This window comes from Prionailurus viverrinus, chromosome B1 (assembly GCF_022837055.1).
Source record: "Prionailurus viverrinus isolate Anna chromosome B1, UM_Priviv_1.0, whole genome shotgun sequence".
NCBI classification, from domain to species: Eukaryota; Metazoa; Chordata; class Mammalia; order Carnivora; family Felidae; genus Prionailurus; species Prionailurus viverrinus.
The window spans coordinates 163,785,879-163,809,818 of NC_062564.1; the positions used below are offsets into that span (position 1 = coordinate 163,785,879).

The window sequence follows — 23,940 nt, forward strand, 5'->3', positions numbered from 1 at the left end:
ATGATTAATATACTGAGGGCTGTAATGAATAAAGTAGATAGCATACAAGATCAGATAAGCAGTGTAAGCATAGGGATGGAAATTCTAAAATGCTAGAGATAAAAAAAATACTGTAACAGCAATGAAGAATGCCTTTGATGGGCTTATTAGTAGACTGGAGTTGACTGAGGAGAGGATCTCTGAGCTAGAGGATTTATCAACAGAATCCTTGAAAACTGAAAAGTGGAAAGAAAAAAGAATAAGAAATAAAACAAATAAACCAAAATCAGAAGAGAATATCAAACGACTGGGGGATGACTACAAAAGTAACACATATGTACAATTGGAATATCAGAAGGAGAAGAAAGAGAGAAAAGAAGAGAAGAAACATTTGTAAGAGTAGTGACTGTGAATTTCCCCCAAATTAATGTCTGACAACAAACTGCAGATCCAGGAAACTCAGAGACCACCAAACAAGATAAATTCAAAAACAAAAACAAAAAAACCCTGAGCATTTTCAAATTATAGAAAATTTAAGATACAGAAAATAAAATCCTGAAAGAAGCCAGAGGGGACAAAACCCACCCTACCTTTAAAGGAACAAAGTATTATATCTAACTTTTCCTCGGAAACCACACAAATAAGAAATGAGTGTAATGAAGTATTTAAAGTGTTGAAAGAAAAAGACCCATCAACCCAGAATTCTGTAACTCCATGAAATTTTCCTTCAAAAGTGAAGGAGAAGTAAAGATTTTCTTTTCAGACAAAACTTGAGGGCATTTGTTGCCTGTAGACTACCTTGCTAGAAATCATAAAAGAAGTTGTGTAGAGAGAAGGAAAATAATATAGGTCAGAAAGTCTGATACATAAAGAAAAGCTTCAAAGAAGGAATAAGCCAAGGTAAAAGGATATTTCTTATTTCTAATTGATGTAAGTAGTAACAGTTTGTTCAAAAAGATAGTAGCAATATATCAAATTTTGTATGCTTATGCATAATTATATTTATGTATGCTTATATATATGTGAGATAAATGATAACAATGATACAAGGGAGGAAAAGAAAGAAGAATTAGGGTTATTTTGTTATTATAATGTACTACCCATAAAGTGTTGTAGTGCTATTTGAAAGTAGACTTGTGTTAGTTGTGAAAAGAACTTTTTTTTTAATTTTAGAGAGAGAGAGAAAGAGAGAGAGAGAGAGAGAGAGAGAGAGAGAGTGTGTGTGTGTGTGTGTGTGTGTGTGTGTGTGTGGAAGAGGAGCAGAGGAAGAGAAGGAGAGAATCTTAATTCTTCATGCTCAGTGTGGAGCCCAATGCTCCCAATGCAGGGCTTGATCCCATGACCATAGGTTCATAAAAGTGGACTTGTATTAGTTGTAAATTTATATTGGAAACTCTAAGACAACCACTAAAAAAGGTAAAAAGAAAAAGAAAAGCCTAACTGATATGCTAATAAAGAGAAAAAATTGAATCATGTAAAACGTCAATTAAAAGCAAATGGCAGAAAAAGATTAGAAAATAAAAATAGGAAGAAGAAAGGCATCAAATAGAAAACAGTAGTGAATATGGTAGATATTAATCCAACTGTATCCATAATCACTTTGAGTGTCAATGGTCTCAATGCACCAATTAAGAGAGATTGTCAGAGTGAATCAAAAAACATATGACTCAACTATATGTTCTTTACAGGAAGCCCACTTTAAATATAAAGACCCATATGAATTAAAATAAGTGGATGGAGAAAAATATATCATTCTAACACTAATCAAAAGAAAGTAACAGTAGTTATATTAATTTCAGACAGAGCAGAATTCAGACTAAGGGCAGTTATCAAGTATAAAGGTGATTATGTAATGATAAAGGGGTCAGTTTCCTAAGAAAACATAACAATTCTTAATGTGTATGTGATAACAATAGAGCATTAAACTATATAAGGCCAACTGAGAACTGGAAGGAGAAATAGATGAATCCACTATCATAGTTGGAGACTTCAACACCCTTCTCTCAGAAATGAACAGATCTGGGACACATCAGTGGCTCAGCTGTTTGATCATCCAACTCTCGAATTCAGCTCAGGTCATGATCCCAGGGTTGTGGGATCGAGCCCTTCATTGGGCTCCACACTGTGCTTGGAGCCTGCCTAAGATTCTCTCTCTCTTTCCTTTGCCCCCCCCCATTCTCTCTCCCTCTCTAAAATAAAATAAAATAAAATAAAATAAAATAGGGGCTGCTGGGTGGCTCAGTCAGTTGAGCGTCCGTCTTCCGCTCAGGTCATGATCTCCCAGTCTGTGAGTTCAAGCCCCGCTTCGGGCTCTGTGCTGACAGCTGAGAGCCTGGAGCCTGTTTCAGATTCTGTGTCTCCCTCTCTCTCTGCCCTTCTCCTGCTCATGCTCTGTCTCTCTCTCTCTCTCTGTCAAAAATAAATAAACATTAAAAAAAATTTTAAATAAAATAAAATAGAAACAGATGCAGTGCAGGAAATCAGTAAGAATATAGTTGAACTCTACAACATCATCAATCAACAGGATATAATTGAAATTTGTAGACTACTACACATTTGTCTCAAGCTTACATGGAAAGTTCACACATCTGAGTGTTAGACTACAATCTAGGCCATAAAACATATCTTAACAAATTTAAGAGAATAGAAATCATATAGAGGTGCCTAGGTGGCTCAGTCAGTTGAGCATCTGACTCTTGATTTTGGCTCAGGTCATGATCTCATGGTTTGTGGGTTGGAGCCCCATGTTGGGCTACTTGCTGACAGTGCAGAGTCTGCTTAGGATTCTCTCTCTCCCTCTTTCTCTGCCTCTTTCACTCTCTCAAAATAAATAAATAATAATAATAGAAATCATATAATGTCTGCTTTCAAACCAAAATGGGATGAAGCTAGAAATCAATAACAGAAAGATAACTGGAAAATCCCCAAATACATGGAGAGTAGAGAACACATTTCTAAATAACACATGGGGTAAAAAGAAATCTCAAGAGAAATTTAAAAATAAAGCACAACTTATTAAAATTTGTGAGATGCAGCAAAAGCAGTGGTTAGAAGGAATTTACAGCGTTGAAGGCATATACTAGTAAAGAAGAAAGATCCAAGATCAATAATCTAAGTTTCCATTTTAGGAAAGTAGGAAAAGAAGAACAAATTAAATCCAAAGTAAGCAGAAGAAAAGAAATAATAATGAGAACAAAAGCTAGTGAAGTTGAAAATAGGAAAGCAATAGAGAAAAATAAATGAAACCAAAGTTGGTTTTTTGAAAAGATTAATAAAAGTGATAAAGCTGTAGCCAGGCTAATTAAGAAAAAGAGGTAAGACAAGAATTACTAATACCAGAAATGAAAGAGGAGACATCACTACAGATCCCATGGAAATTAAAAGGATAATAAAGGAATACTATGAACAACTCTGTGCCTACTAATTTGATAACCTCGGTTGAAGTGGACCAATTCCTTGAAAGATACAATGTGCCAAATTTCACACAAGAATAAATAGATGATCTGAATAGGGTTGTACCTGCTAAAGAAATTGAATCAATAATTAATAATTTTCCAAAACAGAAAGCACCATGCCTAGATGGGTTAACTGGTGAAGTCTACCAAATCCTGAAGGAAGAAATTGTACCAATTCCCTACAATTTCTATCAGAGGATAGAAGCAGAAGGAATACTTTCTAACTAATTTCATAAGGCCAGCATCACCTTAATATCAAACCAAACAAATATATTACAAGAAAACTGGCAATATCGCTTATGAACATGGATGAAAAAATCTTCAACAGAATAGTATTAGCAAATCTACCCAAAAATGTATAAAATGAATTACAATTTAAGATTGATCCTAGGTGTGCAAGACTGATTCAACATTTGAAAATCAATTATATAATCCATAACAACATTGAAAAATCAATTATATGATCGTATCAATAAATACAGAAAAGCATTTGATGAAATCCAATACTCATTCATGAAAAAAAAATTTCCAGTAAACTAGGAAAAGAGGGGAACTTTCTCAACTTGATAAAGACAATTGACCCCAAATCCTAACACTAACATCATACTTAATGTTGAGAAACTTGAGGCTTTCCCACTAAGATCAGATAGAAAGCAAAGATGTCCTCTCTAACTACTTCTTTTCAACATTCTACTGGAAGTCCTTGCTAGTACAAGGCAAGAAAAGGAAATAAAAGGTATACAGGTTGAGGAGGAAGATGTAAAAGTGTCATTGTTTGCAGTAAAAAGTCAGAAATAATTGACAAAACACTCCTGGAACTAATAAGAGATTATAGCAAAGCTGCAGAATAAAAGTTAGTATCTAAAAGTCAGTTGCTTTCCTATATAGTAAAAATGAATAAGTGGAGTTTGAAATTAAAAACACAATACTATTTACATTAATACCCCCCAGAATGTAATACTTATGTATAAATCTGATCAAATATAGACAAGATCTATATGAGGAAAGCTACAAAACTCTAATGAATCAAATCAAGGAAGAACTAAATAAATGAAAAGATATTCTTTGTTCATGGGTAAGAAGACTCAATATTGCTAAGATGTCAGTTTTTCCCAAATTCATCCATGGATTCAATGCAATTCTAATCAAAATCCCAGCAAGTTATTTTATGGCTATCAACAAAGTGATTCTAAAGTTTATATGGAGAGACAAAAGACCCAGAATATCTAACACAATATTGAAGAAGAACAAAGTTGGAAGACTGATGCTATCTGACTTCAAGTCTTACTATAAAGCTACAATAATCAATATGTGTGGTGTTGGTGAAAAAACAGACAAATAGATCAATGGAACAGAATAGAGAGCCCAGAAAAAGACCCCCATAAATATAATCTGATCTTTGACAAAGGAACAATGGCAATGCAGTAGAGCAAAGGTCGTCTTTTTAACAAATGGTGCTGGGACAACTGGACATTCACACGTGCCCCCCCCAAAAAAATCTAGATACAGACCCTACACTCTTCACAAAAATGAGCACAAAATGGATCATAGGTCTAACTATAAGCTACAAAACTTTAAAATTCCTAGAAGATGAAATACAAGAAAACCTAGATGACCTTGGGATGATGATGACTTTTTAGGTACAACATCAAAGACACAATCCATGAAAGAAATAATTGATAAGCTATACTTAATTAAAATTAAAAAATTTCTTGTGAAAAATAGTATCAAAAGAATTAGAAGACAAGCCACAGACTGGGAGAAAATATTTGCAAAAGACTCATCTGTTAAAGGATTATTATCCAGGGGTGCCTGGGTGGCTTGGTCGGTTAAGCGTCCGACTTCGGCTCAGGTCATGATCTCACGGTCCGTGAGTTCGAGCCCCGCGTCGGGCTCTGTGCTGACGGCTCAGAGCCTGGAGCCTATTTCAGATTCTGTGTCTCCCTCTCTCTCTGCCCCTCCCCCGTTCATGCTCTGTCTCTCTCCATCTCAAAAATAAATAAACGTTAAAAAAAAAAAAGGATTATTATCCAAAACACATAAAGAACTCTTTTTTTTTTTTCAACGTTTATTTATTTTTGGGACAGAGAGAGACAGAGCATGAACGGGGGAGGGGCAGAGAGAGAGGGAGACACAGAATCGGAAACAGGCTCCAGGCTCTGAGCCATCAGCCCAGAGCCTGACGCGGGGCTCGAACTCCGGGACCGCGAGATCGTGACCTGGCTGAAGTCGGACGCTTAACCGACTGCGCCACCCAGGCGCCCCCATAAAGAACTCTTAAAACTCAACAATATGAGAATGGGTTGAAGACACCTCACCAAATAAGATACACAGGTGGCATGTAAGCATATTAAAAGATGCTCTATGTCAAATGTCATCAGGAAAATGAGAATTAAAACAACAATGAGATAGCACTACACCCCTGTTAGAACTGCCAACTTCTGGAACAATGACGACACCTAATGCTGGTAAGGATGTGGGGTATACATTGCTGGTGGGAATGGAAAATGGTATAGCCACTTTAAAAGTCAGTTTAGCAGTTTCTTAGAAAACTAACCCTATTCTTGCCATACCATCCAGCAATCATGTTCCTTGGTATTTATGCAAAGAAGCTGAAAAAAGGTACATAAATACATCTGGTATAGTAGGTCCATTTTCTAAATAGAAGCATTGTTTTGGAGAGGAAGGTAATAAAATAGTAATAAATATAGTAGTAGAAATGAATATGGACTCTTTTATAGTTTATAAAATAACCATCTCATTTATATCCCACAAAAGTCTGAGACATGAGCTGAAAGTCTGAGGTGAGGTATAATCCTCCTTTTTACCATGAACTTGAGGCCCAGAAATGTCAAATGCCTTGCTACAGTTAAGGGGTAAGGTGGGACTTAAATTACACGCTTTCACACTGGGCCTTTAAGGAAATGAGATGTTTACTTTCTGAACTATTCTAGTGCATTTTCAAAAGAGGAGGAAAAAAATAGTAATATCTTGCAGTTAATTTCTGTAAAATGTGATTTGAGGTGCTCCAGAAAGGCTTTCTAAGACAAACTTCTGCCCAACTACCCCTGAACCCCAAATTTAACCATTAGTCATCTCACTCCCTCCTAGATTCTGTCTCTCTTCTCTGCTAAAATGCAGAATTCTCTTGGAAAAGTTGAGCCATTGAGTCATTCATTTCTTAGAGGAGGAATGCCTCATTTACTGGTGCTGGCAAGAGGCCAGTGAGTTCTGATTCTTGGTCGGGACAAGGGAGGGGCAAAGTCAGAGAAAGGAAAGTAGAGACCACTGAAGTCAAATTTGCTGCCTTCATGATTGTGCCTTTGGGTCCCCACTCTGGCATTAGGCCTTCTCTGGAGTTTATCCAAACTTCCCCTCCAGAGCAGAGTGTTCCGGAATCGCTTCTGAGTGAGATGGCCCAGCCTGCTGAGATTCTGGCTGGGATGCTTGTAGGAGAAGGGGCTCTGGAGCCTTGTCCCAGATCCACTGAGCTCGCAGGGTGATGCAGGCAGGTCACGAATGTGAGCAATGCTGCTTTGTTCCTGCATAGAATTTCCAAGCTGCTGGTCACTCATGAGAGAGCCTGAGGCCTTGGGCAGCGCAGTGCCCTTCTTTTTCTTAATTCCTGTCAAGTGGTATGAAATGTTTGAAATAGTACTTAAGATAAACTGTTGTGGTTTTCACAGACAACCTTTGAGCTGGCCTCTCTTAGTGGTGCCTTTACCATCTTTCTTTTCCTCCTCCCTATTCGGTAGGCTTTGCTTTGCTCTGTGGATCCTGGAAGTCGAATTCTATCACAGGTTTGGATATCACATTCTCCATGAAGATAGCTAAAATTTGTAGTTTCATCTTCTCACATATCCCTGATTTGCCAAAATGTTACTCCTTTGCAGGAGTCAGCAAAATGACATCATTTCAGTTGTCTGCTAAGGGTTGTGAAATTGTCACTTAGCCAAATTAAAAAGAAAACAAGCAAGGAAGGAAGGAGGAAAGGAAAAAAAAGATGAGTTCTTAGATAATATATACATTCTATAGAATATTTGTTATTAGAGGCAGAATTTACTGAGAGCTCAAGCAAAGAATGGACATATTGAGTTGGTGCTGATTGGAGGAGTGTGGATATTTTTATACAGGCTTCAGAAAGCCGAACATTGACCTGTTTTTATTATTTTTATTGGCTCCCTTGATGATAGACAAACTGGCCTAACCTGGGGCCAACAGAGCCAGCAGGAAATTTAGGTCACGGATAGTTGCATTTTAAAAACTCCAGTTTTTAGAGGCTGGTCAATCATTGTAATTGATTGATGATAACATGGCAAAGAGAGCTCTTAAATCATTAAAGGTGGCCCAATAAAGACACATGGCTAACGATTTTGCTAGATGCACAGTTCCCAACTCTCTGTGGTGTTCTGTTCTGCTTTCTGAAGAAGTAGTTTGTCTCTCATTTTGTGTGACTTACGGCCCAGCTGGCCTGTTTACAGAAAACAACCTTTTAAACTTGGCAGTTCTGTTTGAAACATAGTGTAACATCATTTCCCGAGAGATGGGAGGAAAAAAACATTACAAAAAAAGTTTGTTTCCCTCCTAAAACATATGTGTGTTTTAAACTGAAGAGCCATTGAAAGTTGCTCTTTTGTCTTTCTCTGAAATCAAGGCCTTAGCCTTTCCTTCTAGCTGAAGTTAAGGGTGGCTGAATTAGATTATTTGATAACTCCTGTAAGCTTCTTATATGTTCCTGCTCTTGCTTTGGATAAATGCTAATCTGTAATAAAAACTCTAAGTAGATAGCTCTGTTCTTCCCAGGACACAGGAAATGTGGCCCAGTGTAATGGCATTTTAAAAAGATTTTATTGAAGTAAATATAATATGGAAAAGTACAGCTCAACGAAGTTTTACTAACTGAAGACATCTGTGTAATCAGCACCCAGATCAGGAAACAGAAAATTACCGGCAATCCTGGAAGCCCCACTTTTGCTGCCTCCAAGTTACTCCTTCCTTCCAGTGGGTAGAGACTTCTGAAAGTATAGATTGGTTTTCTCTGGTTTTTGTGTTTTACGTAAATGGAATCATACAATGCGTTCTTTTTCTATGGCCTTTTTCATTCATCATTGTCTTTGTGAGATGAAACTGTATTGTTGTTTTATAAAATTATGGGTCACTCTTTATAGTCGCTATGTAGTATTCTATTGTGTGACTACAGCATAATTTTTCTGTAAGGGCATTTTCAGGGGGAGAGAATGTAGAACCTGTTTTCACTTCCACTAAGGACTTTGCCATTTCTCAGCCCCATTGAATCATCTGCCCCACAGACACAGAATGCAAGCTACTTTCAAGTGCCTCTTACAGGGATAAATTTGGGGAAATACTTTCTGTGTTATATTACATTGCTTTTTCTTTCTGTTAAGCCTTCTTGATACATTCTTCTAAGTTTCTCACGAATCACTCATGCCATTATTTTGCTCACTCTAGAATCTTCCATTCATTCTGGGCCTCTTTTTCACTGTCCTGAGTTTAGACATCCCCCTTTCTGAAATACTTACATCTGTCCCATTCTTACATTTTTCTCCAGTTCTACCCTCTCTGTTGCCTCCTTGGAATCGCCTTGTTTTACTCTGAACCTCCTTTCAAAAACTTTGGCATCATTCTATACTTGTCTTTTCTCTCATACTGTGTATCTAATCCATCAGCATAGCGTGCTGGCTTTAGCTTCTAAATATTTCCAGATCTAAGCATTTCACGTTACTTGCAATGTGCCACTGCAGACTAAGCCCCATTGTTTTGCTTGGATTACAGATTGCTTCCTAACTGTGTCCCTGCTTCTAGCCTTGCCCCTCCATAGTCTGTTCTTTCAACACACCTTGCGTGATAGCCTTTTCCAACATATATCTGATCATACTATTCCTCTGCTCCAAACTCCTTTCATCTGGGAACAAAGGCAAAAGTTCTGAGAGTGGGCTCTGTGGCCCTGAACCATCCGCATTCTTCTTTGCCTCATCTTACCACCTTCCCACTTCTCTTGCAAAGGCAACTGAACCTGTCCATACAACTTCCACATCATTGGTCTATCACACTCTCTGCTGCTTCTCATCTGAAGCCCATGCTGTAGTCCAGATCTACTGTCTTTAAATCAGCTGCTCCTGGAGACCATTTCTGCCCTCTTTGACAACTTTGGCATCTGATGCATTTTGCGCATATCTCTTCAGTGCATCCTATCCTTTTCTTCACATAGTTGTAGGTACACATAGAAAACTATGCTGTTTGTACAGGATATGCTGGGTTAACAGCTACCCAGAACTGGAGGCCACTTGCCCAGTGGTCTGGCTGCTTCAGGTTCCAGCCAGTTGTCACTAGGGCTTGGAGTGTAAGGTAACCATGGCATGGTGACACCCTGGATGAAAAATTCTGCCTTAACATTTGTGGCTAGAACTACATATCCCTCTACCAGAGCTGTTTAACCTTGAATGAGGTTCTAGAACCTGTGATGTACCTTTTTGAGGGACTCTAAGGAGTTGCAAGTCAATAGATCACCTCTGATTTATCTCATCTACTGGGTTCCCCTGATGATTTGTCCTAGTCAGAATCCTGGTATCATACTTTGTCTCAAGCGTCTGGATTTCCCTTCCTCACAAACTCTGGGTTCCCTCTGACTGGGAAGCACTGGAGAGTAAACGCGTAGTAGCCAGATACAGGTTTTGGAGAAAGACAGTCCTGAGCTGGAGTCTAGCTCAACCACCCACTAGCTGATGTCCTTGACAAGTAACCTTTCTCATCCTCAATTTCTGCCTCTGAAATAATAATACCTGTGTTACAGGGTAATCAGGAAGATTAAATGAGATAATCTATAATTGTATCTTTGTAAGTGTTCATTTCTCTTATTGTGGTGTCAGCTATTTCATCATAGAGGTAAGTATGCTTTTGATACTATGTTCAAAGGAGTGAATTAGGTCCTGGAGATAGCATTAGGAATAAGTTGTGCTTCTTGCCACCAAGGGTTTTTCAGTCTTAGAAGAGAGCTAGACATGGATAATTAAATTCAGGGTGATAAGAGCCATGGTAGAGGGAAATAGAAGTTTCTCTTGGATCACAAAGTAGGCGTATTTAACGCATCTAGGGAAGCTCTGAGGAGATAACACTTGAGTTGAATCAGGAGACCAGGTGGAGAAGAGGGAAAAGAATTTTCCAGGCAGAGAGATAAGCACAGAGGCAAATACAAGTAGTTCAGGCAAACCTGTAAGGAAAGGATTCATGATAGATGAGGTTGAACAGTTATGTGAGCTATGAAGCTAAGACAATAACAACAAAAACAACAACAAAAACCCATGTCATATTCAAGGCTTTATCATTAAGGCAGTGAAAACCATGAAATAACTTTAGGGAGATCAACTTTTTGGCTTAGAATGAGATAAATCATAGCTAGAGAAAAGGGTAGTTGCAATTTAGGGCATCGAGGAAGGAATAAAGAAGAGATGGATGTATCAAGTTGTGGGGACTTGGTGGCTGATTTGATGTGGCAGGGACAAGAGAGAGCTGCAGTAGAGCCCAGGTTTCTGTCTTGGTCAACTGGAAGAATAATGGTCCCACAAAACAGTATAGGGTACACAGAATGAAGAGCAGATTTGGCAGTAAAAATATTCATTTCAGTTTTAGATATGTTGAGTTCAATTTGCAGATGAGATATATAAGTGGAGAAGGCCAATGGACAATTGACTCTATGGGTAGGGAGCAAAGGATGGAAATTTGGCCGAAGATACAGGTATATAAGTTGTATTAGTTAGTATTCAGATTAAGGTGAGATACCAAAGGAATCCACAAATACAGTGACTCAGATAGGATATTTCATTTCCCATACACACAGCCATCTAGAAGTTCTTGGTTGGTCCAGTCCAGATGCCGCTCAAATGTGGTCCACCTGACCAGCAGCATTGGTGTCACCTGAGAAGCGGTACAAAGTACAGAATCTTCAGGCCCCATCCCAAACCTAATGAGTCAGCATCTGCATTTGACAGATTATCTACATGCACATTACATTTTGAGAAGCTCTGATTTAAAGAAGCATGTTGTTCTGCGTTTCTCTCAAAGAATGTAGTTGAAGCAATCTTGCCACTACTTTATCTGCATTTTATTTTATTTTTTAACAGTTTTATTTATTTTTTTGGGACAGAGAGAGACAGAGCATGAACGGGGGAGGGGCAGAGAGAGAGGGAGACACAGAATCGGAAACAGGCTCCAGGCTCTGAGCCATCAGCCCAGAGCCTGACGCGGGGCTCGAACTCACGGACCGCGAGATCGTGACCTGGCTGAAGTCGGACGCTTAACTGACTGCCCCACCCAGGCGCCCCTACTTTATCTGCATTTTAGCCATGATAAGGGGAAAAGAGAGTAGAAAATAATGAGCTTTCTTTTTAGGATATGATATCTTTAAATTGGTAATTATTGGTATATACCATATTCAAAATTAAAACTGAGAAAATTTTGTTTTTAATTCCTTTAAAAATAACAAACCTGTTAACATGCTAACATAAATAACATATTTCTATGAAGAACAGCTATACTTCTCAAACCAGAAAGAGTAAGAATGGCGTTGGTTTTATTTTTGCAAATCTCTTTAATGTGTCACTGAGTAGAAAACAGCTGGGTTCTCATATTTGCCTCCTCATTCAGTATGCTGCCATATGTTGTTTTGGTTGAAATTTATGAAGAAAATCCAGCTTCATGCAGATACAGAGCTGGAAAAGGGAAGAATATTTTGATAGCTTTTTCAGATATTCTTTTTTGATACATGCCTAGACTCTACAAGCAGTGATTTCTTTCAAGGGTAAATTATAATGTGGAATCTGAAAGCATATAAATGAGCTTTTTGTACTCTTTTACATTAAAATCCACTGGTCTACCCTATATTTTGGATAGATCGTTTGTATACTCCTGATTTTCTTACATCATACGTTGGTTATTTGCAAATATTGGCTCACTAATGTATGCAAATCTTCCAAATGTTGACACAATGCATTATGCAATTGAAAATAATCACATTTTTTAATGTCACCATTGATCTCATTGTGTAAGTGCAGAGAATCTGCCAGTGGTAGATACACATTTTCCAAAATTTGTATTTTTGATTAAAAGCCAGAATTTTATCATTGGCAATAAATATATCAATTGTTTTTCTTAAAGGAGCAAGATTACTTTGTTCATTTTTGAGAAAATGTTTGCCAAATACATGAGTCTTAATAATCATAATTTCTCTGTCATTCTTTCAAGTAACAATGGTTTTACATGACAGAAATAGTTAGTTCGGTTCACACCCCAAATAATGGCATAGGTGTTTTTCCTTAAGATAGCCATTGTGCTTTAGGATACAGGAGAAGTGCTTTGTGCATAGTTCCTACTTTGTTACATAAAATATTCAAGAAACATTTATTTAAAGGTTGAAATTTTATAAGAGTAATAATTTTTACTTCTTACTCCATGGCATTCTTAAGTGAAGCTGGCTTTTAAAAAATTCCATCTGTGAATACATAGTATAGTGGCAAAGAATACAACGACTGTTAGCGTAGTTTGGAACCATTTTCCTTGGTCTGTTAAGATCCCAGCAATTTTATCCACCATTATTTTTACACTGTTAATACAAATGTCCACATAGTCAAAAAAGCAAAGAATGTCTTAGTATTGTTATAAGAGTAGTTTTGACATCCTGAAAAGGTCACTGGGATCTTGGGTCTATAGACCACACTTTGAAAACCACTGTCTCATATGATTATTCTGAGCTTGATGTATATTGGCTTATATGAGATTGCATGGTTTTTGGACCGCTTAGTTCTAGAAAAAATTGTAAAGTAGAAAATTTTAAGTTTGGTGTGTGTCTATTCTTTCCCTTTCTGTGACAGCCCTGGAAGCACTCCCCAGCGCCCTAGTGGGACAGAGGGAATGACTACCGAGGGACCTCTTCATGCTTGCTCTTGTTCGTCTGGCTAGTCATTGGACAAGTATTGATGGAGCCCTCTCATGGACCAAGTTCTTTGTCTGGCCTCTGGCCCTGATGCAGAGCTTCTCATGCCCTCCCTCACAAAACCGCCTGTCTTCGTTTCCTATTGCTACCATAGCAAATCAAAACAAACCTAGATGCTTAAAACAACATAAGTCTACTACCTTACAGCTCTGTAGGTCGGGAGTCCAACACCGGTCTCACCAGGCAAAAATCGAGGTATTGGCAGCACTGCATTCCTTTTTGGAGGCTTTAAGGGGGGGCATCTACCTCGTCACCTTTTCCAGTCTAGAGGCCCCTGCATTCCTTGGCTCGTGGCCCCCTTCCTCCACCTTCAAAACTGGCAGCATTGTATTTCTCTCCGACCATAGCCAGGAAAGGTTCTCTACTTTAGGGACTCATGTAAGTAGACCAGACCCACCCAGATCATGCAGGATCATCTCCATCGCGAGATCTGTAACCTTAATCACACTGGCAGAGTCCCTTCTGCCCTATTTGCTTATGACATATTCTGGGAATTAGAATATGGGCCTTTCTGGGGGCGGGGGTCATTATTCTACCTACTACACACTCTTCATAAGTGTGTGTTAAATATTTGTTGAAGGAGTAAAGGAACTATCTTATCCCATTGGTCATTTCTCAGAGCTTTGTTCCTCCCTGATATTGTTCATTATTTAAGGCTCGGTTGAGGTACCGTCTCTTCTGGGACTTGGTGTTCCTCTGCTGTCTTTTCAAAGTGAATGAAAACTTCTACTAAAGCGCTTACTTACTGCTTCTCCACTACTGTTTACTCCCACCCCTACCCACCTGTAAGCTCCTTGACTCTTGTGTCTCGCCTTGTTCTTTGTATGCCCAGACTATAGCACAATGTCTGGCACTTAGTATGTGTACGATAAACATTTGTTGATGAATTCCTGAGTGCATCAATGAATTATCCTCACACATACCAAGTTAACCAAGTTACATTTTTGCATTTTGCCTGGGGCATATCCCAGAAGTCCATTTCCCGCAAATAAGCGGAATGACTTTCATCATGGGCATTTAAAACCTGTATTAATGGCAAAACCTAAGAGACTCTTAAAGATAGAGAACAAACAGAGGATTGCTGGAGGGGTTGTGGGAGGGGGGGATGAGCCAAATGGGTAAGGGGCATCTACTCCTGAAATTGTTGTTGCACTATATGCTAACTAACTTAGATGTAAATTAAACAATAGATGAATTAAAAAAAAAACCTGTATTAATGGTATTAATGTAGGGATGGCCAGTGATGTTTTGGGGTAGAAGGGTCTTAGGCCCTCCCTCAAGCCCCTGGCAACATTTACTAGGCTGCATCCAAGGACCCAACTCTACCTGGGAGGAGTTGCAGAGATGGGTTCTCCCGCCTCAGGTTAGAGTGGCTTTGAGATTCACTGAGGTTCTGCAGGCCGCACCGCAGAGGAGCGAGGACGGAGCCAGCCCTGCCCGCTCTGTAGCCACAAAGCAGATGGCCTGTGTGCTCCCGTGCCTGCAGACGTAGCCCCCACAGAGCCTGACTCTGACTCTGCAGAGGTGTTTCAATTCAGCCAAGAAATAAAAAAGGCCTTTCTAAAGACAACATGCATTTTACAGAGAGCCTTTTGTATGGAGTTACTGGGGACTCACTCAAAAATAACAGGAGCTCCAGACTCGCAGAATTAAAATTAAAAGAAAGTTCTGTCACTCTAGACACAGCTCTAGTCTCCCACCTTCTACTGGTTGGCTCATTTATATCAAAATGAGTGAGAAATTTAATCCCTGGTACTTTATAAAGAAGCTTTTTTTTTTTTTTTTTGCTTTGGTTGTGGTTTGCTGTGTGTGTGTGTGTGTGTGTTTTAATGGCAGTGTTTAATAATGTTTATATTGCCTTTAACCTTTGACTAACTTTGCAGTTACGTTCCCAGATGTGGTGTCACATCCAGTACTGGTAGGCTGCCCCTCTCTCCTTCGAGACTACGAACTTCTTATTCCTAGAAGGTTTTGAATTCCCTACCAGTCATCTTAATCACTTCTACTGGGTAGGAAAGGAGTCCATGGGGTAGGAGGTCATAGTAGTAGCAATCGGTTCATATGTGTCAGGGGCCATGCACCAGGCACTGTGCTTTGTGACTTACTTCTGTTATTAAATCTGGAGAGCAACCTTGTGAAGCAAAAGCTATGGTTGTCTCTCTTCAAATGTAAGGTGAAGTGTTTTCCCCAAAAGTAACCCTCAGAAAAGAGGGTGTCCTCTTATGCCTGAGTCCTCATCAACACAATCCCCCATTGTGGGGATTACTCTATTTTAAATCACGAAGTAGTTTACTGTTTGGGCATTTGTGGTATTTTGCCCATTTTGCAGGTGAGGAACCTGGGACTTGCAGAAGTTACATTAAGTTGCCCCAGGTCACCCAGCTGGTAAGTGCAGGCATCTATTTTTATTCCCATACTCTCATGATTAATCCTACTCAGATTCTTTCTTTCACCTTTAGAAAGGTTTCAATCCAGGGTCTCACTGATCTTTTCCTTCTTCTTGTTGAGGTTTCATTCTAAAAGCAGAGAATATCAGAAAATGGATATATATCCAGTCTGGAGCCATGCTTTTATGGGGAGTACTAGGAGGGTCTAGTTCTAAGCGAACGTGCATAGGATTCCCTCTGGTTCATCCTTGCCAGACAATCCCCCTGCCTCCCTTTGCCATTGATGGAAAGTTCATTGCTTCCTGAGCCAGTCCCTTATCTTGGCTGATGGTTCTGTTTGTGAGGAATTCTTATCAGCTGAAATTGTCTTGCCTGGAATTTTCGGTCTGACTGAAGGAGATCCAAAAGTACCTGGATTTGTCTCCCTTCCCTCGAACTCCCTTCTCCTCCCCTCTCCTCCTCTGGCCCTCCCCTTGCCAATAAATGTTTAAATTTAGAATATTTTTAGATTTATAGAAAAGTTGTCAAGATAGTAGAGTTCTGTATATCCTCACTATATTGTTAAGGTCTTACAGTACTTAGCAAAACAAAGAAGCCAGTATTGGTACATTATTATTATTAACTGTAAACTCCAGATTTTATTCTCATTTCACCTAGTGGTTTTTTGTCCCCCTAACATTCTTTTTCTGTTCCAGGAACATTTTGTAGAATGTTCCTCAGTTGGTATTTATGTGATGTTTTTATTGTGGGGTTATGTGTTTGGGAGAAGAATACCACAAAAGTGAAGTGCCATTCTTATCATATCATATTAGGGGCACATAATATCATTTGAGTTTATCACTGGTGATGTTAACCTTGATCTTCTAGGGTAAACTTCTCCTCCCTCTTATTTCCATACACAATTTTTTAGAAGCAAGTCACTATGTACAGCCCACACTTAAGAAGAGGAGGGATTAAGCTCTACCTTCTGGAGGGGGCAGTATCTACATAAGTTATTTGGAATTCTGTAAAAAACATCTATCTGTTCTGTATGTATGCATGCATCTAATTCATAAGTTGTTTGGAATTCTGTAAAAAACATCTATCTGTTCTATATGTATGCATGCATGCATGCATGTATGTATGTATTTATGCCATCACTTATTTATATCAGTATGGCACAAAGCACGTTTATTTTGGACTTTGAGTTATAATCCATTACTACTTTCTTTTCTTGCTCAAAGTGTTTCAGCTTTGGCCACGGGGAGGCCTTCCAGTTGTCTCTTGTGTCCTTTTGACATGCCCCATCCTTTTGTTTTTTATGGACTTCCTTACTTTCTTGCACAACAGGGTCTTCCAAGTTCTTCTTATATTTTCCCTACCTTATCCCTAGAATCAGCCATTTCTCTGAGGACTCCTGATTCCTTTTATTTGAGAATGATGTTAGAAACCAAGATCTGACCCCTGGCTGTGCTCATTGCTACCAGGGTGTCATTACTTCTAGATTCTCACAGTGGCAGAATTAGGAAATAGATGTATGTATATCAGCCCATGTCATACACATATCTATGATATTTCTCTATCTACATTTGTTTCTGCAGGAAAGCTTTTCTTTTTTGAGCATTGGTATTTTTCTGGGTAGCCAATAAGGAAATATGATTCATTACCTACTATCACCAATGATAATGTTTTTTTTTTTATATAAAAAGGAGAAAAAGGTGAAACTGGAGACCTTGGCATAAATATGGCTTAAGAACTGAGCCATCTCTAGTCACATCATGTCATTTCAGAGATGAAGAGATATGAGTTCACTGGGAACCTACGAGGTTAAGGAACTAGTTAGTGGTACAGTCAGGTTTGGATCTGGGTGTTTGAAATGGAGTCTCTATTTCCACCACATCACATGCCTCTTTAAGACTGATTAGCAAATATTCTTGGCTTTGTATTCAACTCAATAATTAGCTTTTGGGAATGCATGAAGCAGATTAGAATGTAATTTTAGAAATTAGGGTGCACAGGTATTACCTAGCTAACAGAAATTTGCTAGAGTGTCATTAGTGAGGGAGCTTGCTCTCTGGCAATATATTTTAGATCAACAACTTTAAAATGATGCTCTCATGGCCAGATGTTAGTGGGTAAATCTTTTCATATGATTATGGTGATTACTCTATGTTGTTTTACTTTTTATAACTATCTTTTAAAAATCCTTGTGCTCTGGGAAAAGACTTAAAAGGGCTCCCGTAGGCTAGATACTTGATGCATATACCTGTTTTTTAGAAATGGGATATAAAGCAATGAAGGAATCTGCTTAATGTTATCCAAGATGTTGGTGATAGGGTAAAAAGGAAAAATGAAAGCTGTAGCCCCCATGGCCCCACTTCTAACAGGCCAACCACACAGCTCCTTTATTATAAATTGCTCTGGGCAGCTTGTAAAGCAAAGAACGCTTGAATGTTTTTCTCCAGAGACTCCTGAGGCAATAGGACGGTCCTAGGATGCCTTCAAATGTTTCAGCCATTTCCTTTGAGAAGTGGGTGTGTTTATACTTGGTAAATCATGTCTTGTCACCATGTAGCAGTAAAATCTTCCTGTTCTTTTCCATTTGAACCTATTCATTCCAAAGACTTATCATTTTGTTTTTGTTTGGTGCATTGTGAACATCCAAGTTTTTTAGTGGAAATAAATGGTAACAGCTGTTTTTCGTGTACCAAATAATATAATTGTGAACCTTAACCTTGAGATGATATATCCAAATTTTTCCAGGTGTGGAAATGACTTGACTAGAAAAGTTCATTTTGGAGTAATCATCCCAATATAGAATCACATCCAGCTGCTCGCCATCAACTTCATTCAAAGAGAGAACATTTCTATAGGCCATTTTTTTATTCCAACACTCCCTTCATAACCTGGCTTTTCCTTTTAAAATATTGCATTTTCACACACTTAAACACACACACACGCACACACGCACGCACACACCCTAAAGTCTCATCTTTCTTCTCTTCTGCTTTACTCTTCTCCGTAGCTGTGCCCACCATCTAGTATACTATATATTTTACTTCTTTAGATTTTTAATTGTCTGTTTCACCCAACTAGAATGTAAGCTGTGTGAGAGCAGGGATTTTTTTTTCTTCACCGCTGCATCCCTAGACCCAGAATAGTACCTGGAATATAGTAAGTGCTTAATGAACCCTTTTGAATGAATGGCATGAAAGTTGCAAGTTGTAGTCATTTGCTCCCTGATTTTAATATAAGTACAAGTAGTTGAGTTTTATTTTATAGGATTATTTTATATCATAGGTTAAATAAAACATTATTTAAAATGGGGATTTATCTGTTTATGAAAAATCTCAGAATTTGTGTGAGACATGGTATAGTTACCTGGAAGTTATTAGGTAACTCCAGAAATGCAGTACTGTTATCATATGCAAGGAATTTTGAAATTCTCTGCTAAATATCACTTGTGAAATTAGTGGAAGAGCTAAAAGGAAAAAAATTTTAAGTTTTAAGATAAATTATCTTCAGATCCACCCAAAGATACCTTGAACCTTAAGTGACATTGCCCAGTTTGATCCCTTATTCTATTCACCAGATTTAGCAGAAAATGACTTTTCATTGTTATAAAAAAATCCTATGATCCAATAATTGCACTAGTGGGTATTTACCCAAAGAATAAAAAACATTAATTTGGAAGAATATATGCACCCCTATGTTTATTGCAGCATTATTTACAATAGCGAAATTATGGAAGCAAGCCAAGTGTCCACTGATAGATGAATGGATAAAGAAAATGTGGTATATATATATATATATATATATATATATATATACACAGTGGAATATTACTCAGCCATAAAAAAGAATGAAATCTTAACATTTGCATTGACATGGATAGAGCAAGAGACTATAATGCTAAGCAAAATAAGTCAGTTGGAGAAAGACAGATGCCATATGATTTCACTTATGTGTGGAACTTAAGAAATAAAACAAAAAAAGAAACCAAAACACCAGACTCTTAACTATAGAGAACAAACTGATGGTTACCAGAGGGGAGGTGGGTGGAGGGATGGGTGAAATAGGTAAAAGGGATTAAGAGTACACTTTAATCATGATGAGCACTGAGTAATGTATAGAATTGTTGAATCACTGTATTGTACACTGAAACTAATATAACACTGTATGTTAACTATTAGGAATCAAACTGTTAAAAATTTAAAGAATACATGAAAATAAAAACAAACTTTGATTTTGGAATTAAAAAATCTATTCTCTAAAAAAATTTTTTTTAATGTTTACTATTTATTTTTGAGAGAGAGATACAGAGACAGAGTGAGAGTGGGGGAGGGTTAGAGAGAGAGGGAGACACAGAATCTGAAGCAGGCTCCAGGCTCTGTCTGAGCTGTCAGCACAGGGCTCGACGTAGGGCTTGAACTCACAAATGATGAGATCATGACCTGAGCCGAAGTCAGACGCCCAACCAACTGAGTCACCTAAAAAATCTATTCTTGACTACTATTTGCCAAACGTAGAGAATATTAAAAAGAATATGCTGTAAAATTTAAGGCAATTCCTCTGAATGTCAGCATGTGTTTACATATATAGATGCTGACATGTTTTTGTTTTTAATCATTGCTTTAAAAATACATTTTTTAATTTAAAATTCTAGTATCTGAAGTACTTATAAAACTAATGGATTCTTATTTGTTTAAGCAATATGTGAGATAATATAAAAGGTTCTGCAACTTGACTAGTGCAGTGTTATGAACTAGATCATTCCAAACAATCAATCTAATGCCAAATTTCTTGCAGCTTTCTCTCCAGGACACGAAGCAAACAAATAAAAGGCAACATAGTCAGTGAACATCACAAACTTGTTTGCAAGATATCTTTGGACTGATGTGATGCATAAATTACATCTTTGTATAAGAATGATGTATTTTCATATTACCACCTTTTATTCCAGAGCATTGGGGAGTCAACCATGTCTGTTGTGTTAAATCAGCTGCTGCCCATGATGAAGCCTTTGAACCAAAGGACCGACAATGATTACAGCCCTGAAGAATTGTTGATCCTCCTGATATATATTTACTCTGTTGGTGGAGAGTTTACAGTGGACAAAGACCTGGGGGAAGCCGAAGAAAAAGTGAAGAAAGCATTGGCTCAGGTCTTCTGTGAAGAGTCTGAATTGTCACCTTTGCTGCAAAAAATCACAGGTGAGTGTTTAATAAAAAATACAGGACATAAAAATCACTGACACAGAAAAGGGTTTAAAAATTAAGGCATTTTAGGAAGAGGATGTAACCATGTTCATTGGAGTTGTCTGGAATTTTATGAGGCCTGATGAACGCTAGCCAGCCTTTAGGACTAGGTTTTCATTGCAGTGTCCCCGCACCCCCCTCCACCAGTTGTAGTGAAATGGCCTTCCAGTTGCCTGCCACAGCTCCTATTTTTAGAGCCTTGTTAAAATAGCAAAATTCTCACGGGGTATAATATCTTTAAGAAAAAATAAAATGCAGGGAAGCCTATTCAAAAAGGTTTCTGTTGACATATTTTCTTTGAAATAGTCATTTCAAGCTTTAAAAAAACACACACCGATGCACAAACCTGCCCTAAGATGCTACCCAATGTCACAGGATTGAAAATAGCAATTTTCAAGAGTACTTTCATACTTTTGACTTCTCATCTTTCGTTTTGAATCTGAATTAATTGGTAGTATCTCAAATAATATCTAAAACATACTATTAGTGGCTGATTTGGGGAAAATATATAGTTAAATATCACAAAATGTAACCATTTTACTATGATGTAACTCATGGAGACATTCATTTCTGTGTTTCTTATCAAACTCCATATCATTTATGGGGTTTTTTTTGGTTTTTTTTTGTTTTTGTGGGTTTTTTTGTACAAAGTTTATTTCCATTGGTATGGATTGAGCCCAGGTCTGTTTAAGAGTGAGAAATTGTTGAAGCTTACATGCAAAACTTAAATCCTTTAAAAACCTACCGAGTTTCCATGCATTCATGAATGTGTGCATATAGGTGTGTGTAGACCTCTCCATTCAGGAAGGCTCTGCGGAGGCACAGTATGTATTTTCCAACTTTTCCTCCTGTTGCCTGTTGTGCCTCCCTGACAGAATTTTCCAGATGGCTCAGCATGAGCCTGTGTAGTTGTTGACTTTGGTGCTCTATGCACGTGTGCATACCTGCCGACCTTTTCTGTGTTTGGTTATGGCAAACAAAACCCTGACAAGATGGAAACCCAGTGAAGTTTCCACAAAAATAAAACATTTTCTTGCTTCGCATAGAACATATCTGCCAACTTAAAAACGTGCTTAAGGAAAACTTGTGGAATTCGCTCACATTTCATTAAGTTATAGCACTATATGTGATTACGTGTGTTTGTTGGGCTATAAATGAAGATTGACTTAGAAAAGTTTAATATGGTTTATATAGTGCCTTGAATAGTAGTTTGATTCAGAGTAAATTTCAAAGCTAGGAGAATTTAGTTGGAAATTATTCTTAAAATGCATAATTTCAGAAACAGACAACAAAGATGGTTTGTTTTAGCTGAGGTTATTTGGATGGCTTTTCTGTAACATTAGTATGTTACTATATTATTTTGGGAATTGAAATCATGCTGTAAGAGTATTCATTTAATATTTGTTCAAGGTGTTTATTGACCCAGCATTTCACTCTTTATTAGTTTCTCTATTTATGATTGCTTAGGATATTGCATTTTCTTGCTTTTAAATGTGACTTCACATTTAAAAACACTTCTGTACATTCATGTTTGTATCAAGAAAATGACTAGGTTTAGCAAATGAAGCTTCAAAATAAGAATTTGTGAGAGTTTCAGTATATTTAAACAATTTAGAGACATATTATTTTGCAATACAAAGTATACATTCCTACCCAGATTAACTTTGCATGTAAAGTTTAAACAGAGTGGATAAGATGCACTATTTAAATTTGGCATAAGTGAACTTACCAGTGGAATACATATGTGTTGATCAACCTCTGTGGACACCAAAAGGCTTTATTTATGATGATAGACTTTTCCTTGGCCATAGATCTGCCCCTTATTAAGTATGTTGGCTAGTCAGATGTCCTGAGAAGTGTAGTGTTTATGTTACCAGGTAGCTACTGACGAGACTCTTTATATCTCAGGACAAAAAGCAGTAGGATGGTGTTGGAGTAGCAGTGACTCAATCTCGTAGAAGAAGGTGGGATATTCCAGTATATATTGAAAGAAAAGAATTGCCTTCCAGATTTCCTTCCACACGCTTGGCCTGTTGTGGATCTAGGTTGACCTGGCGTTTACCATGAACTTGCAGACAGTGTTGCGTTTATGTTATTCCAGTTTATAGTCTTGGCTCACTTGTTACTGGGTGGCGGAATTTCTTTTATGCCTTGTGCACGTTTTGGGGTTGGTGACATTTGGTTTAAAAGTATTACTGAAAGCAGGCAATTAATCAGTAGAATTCCACATTTTATATTGTAACTTTACTAATCTCAATGTTGAGAGAATCAAGAAAACAATACTTTTTCTGTACTGAAAACTCAAGTAGGTGATCATCACCCAAAAGTGAAAGGATCAGGATTTGGACCCAGGTGTTCTAGATCTGGAGCCCAGGACTTTAAACAAGAGATTCTAAGTCTGCCACAGGCTCACTTCCGTAACCATTGCGTTTATTATATCTTGTAACTCACGCTTGCTTACACGTACCGTTGTATGCCATGCATGCTCAATCATTCCATCATGTTATTTTATGAACGCTGAATTAATATTTGGTTAATAATGTAGATATTTGCCTGTGCTTTTTACTCTGTCTGTAACAGCTGCTGATAGATGTTTCATCGTACCTTCCTATTTTTGTGCATGTATCCTCTTTGTTTCTGCATTGCTATGAAGAAATGAAGATGTTATTTCTAGTCATTGAACTCTATTGGCTGTCTAGCTTTCGAAAATAGGAGTAGCAAACTTAAATTCTTTATCTTTCAATAATATCTCTTGATAATAACTGCCCTGTTTGAAGTTCATGTGTTTTATATGTTGAATATGTAATTTGCTTTTGGCAATTTCTTTCATTTCTCCCTCTTCTCCCCTTTTATGGAAAGGACAATGAGAAATTGTA

At 37.9% G+C, this 23,940-nt stretch overlaps 1 protein-coding gene across 4 annotated transcripts in view; it reads left to right on the top strand.

Moving 5' to 3' along the window:
* The window catches only part of SCFD2 (sec1 family domain containing 2), a 404,012-nt gene that overhangs the window by 148,685 nt on the left and 231,387 nt on the right, over positions 1–23,940 (top strand). For all 4 annotated transcript variants that reach the window (XM_047855417.1, XM_047855418.1, XM_047855420.1 and 1 more), the window contains exon 5: positions 20,770–21,019. In XM_047855417.1, the coding sequence (XP_047711373.1) occupies positions 20,770–21,019 (250 nt within the window). The remainder of the gene's footprint in view (positions 1–20,769; positions 21,020–23,940) is intronic.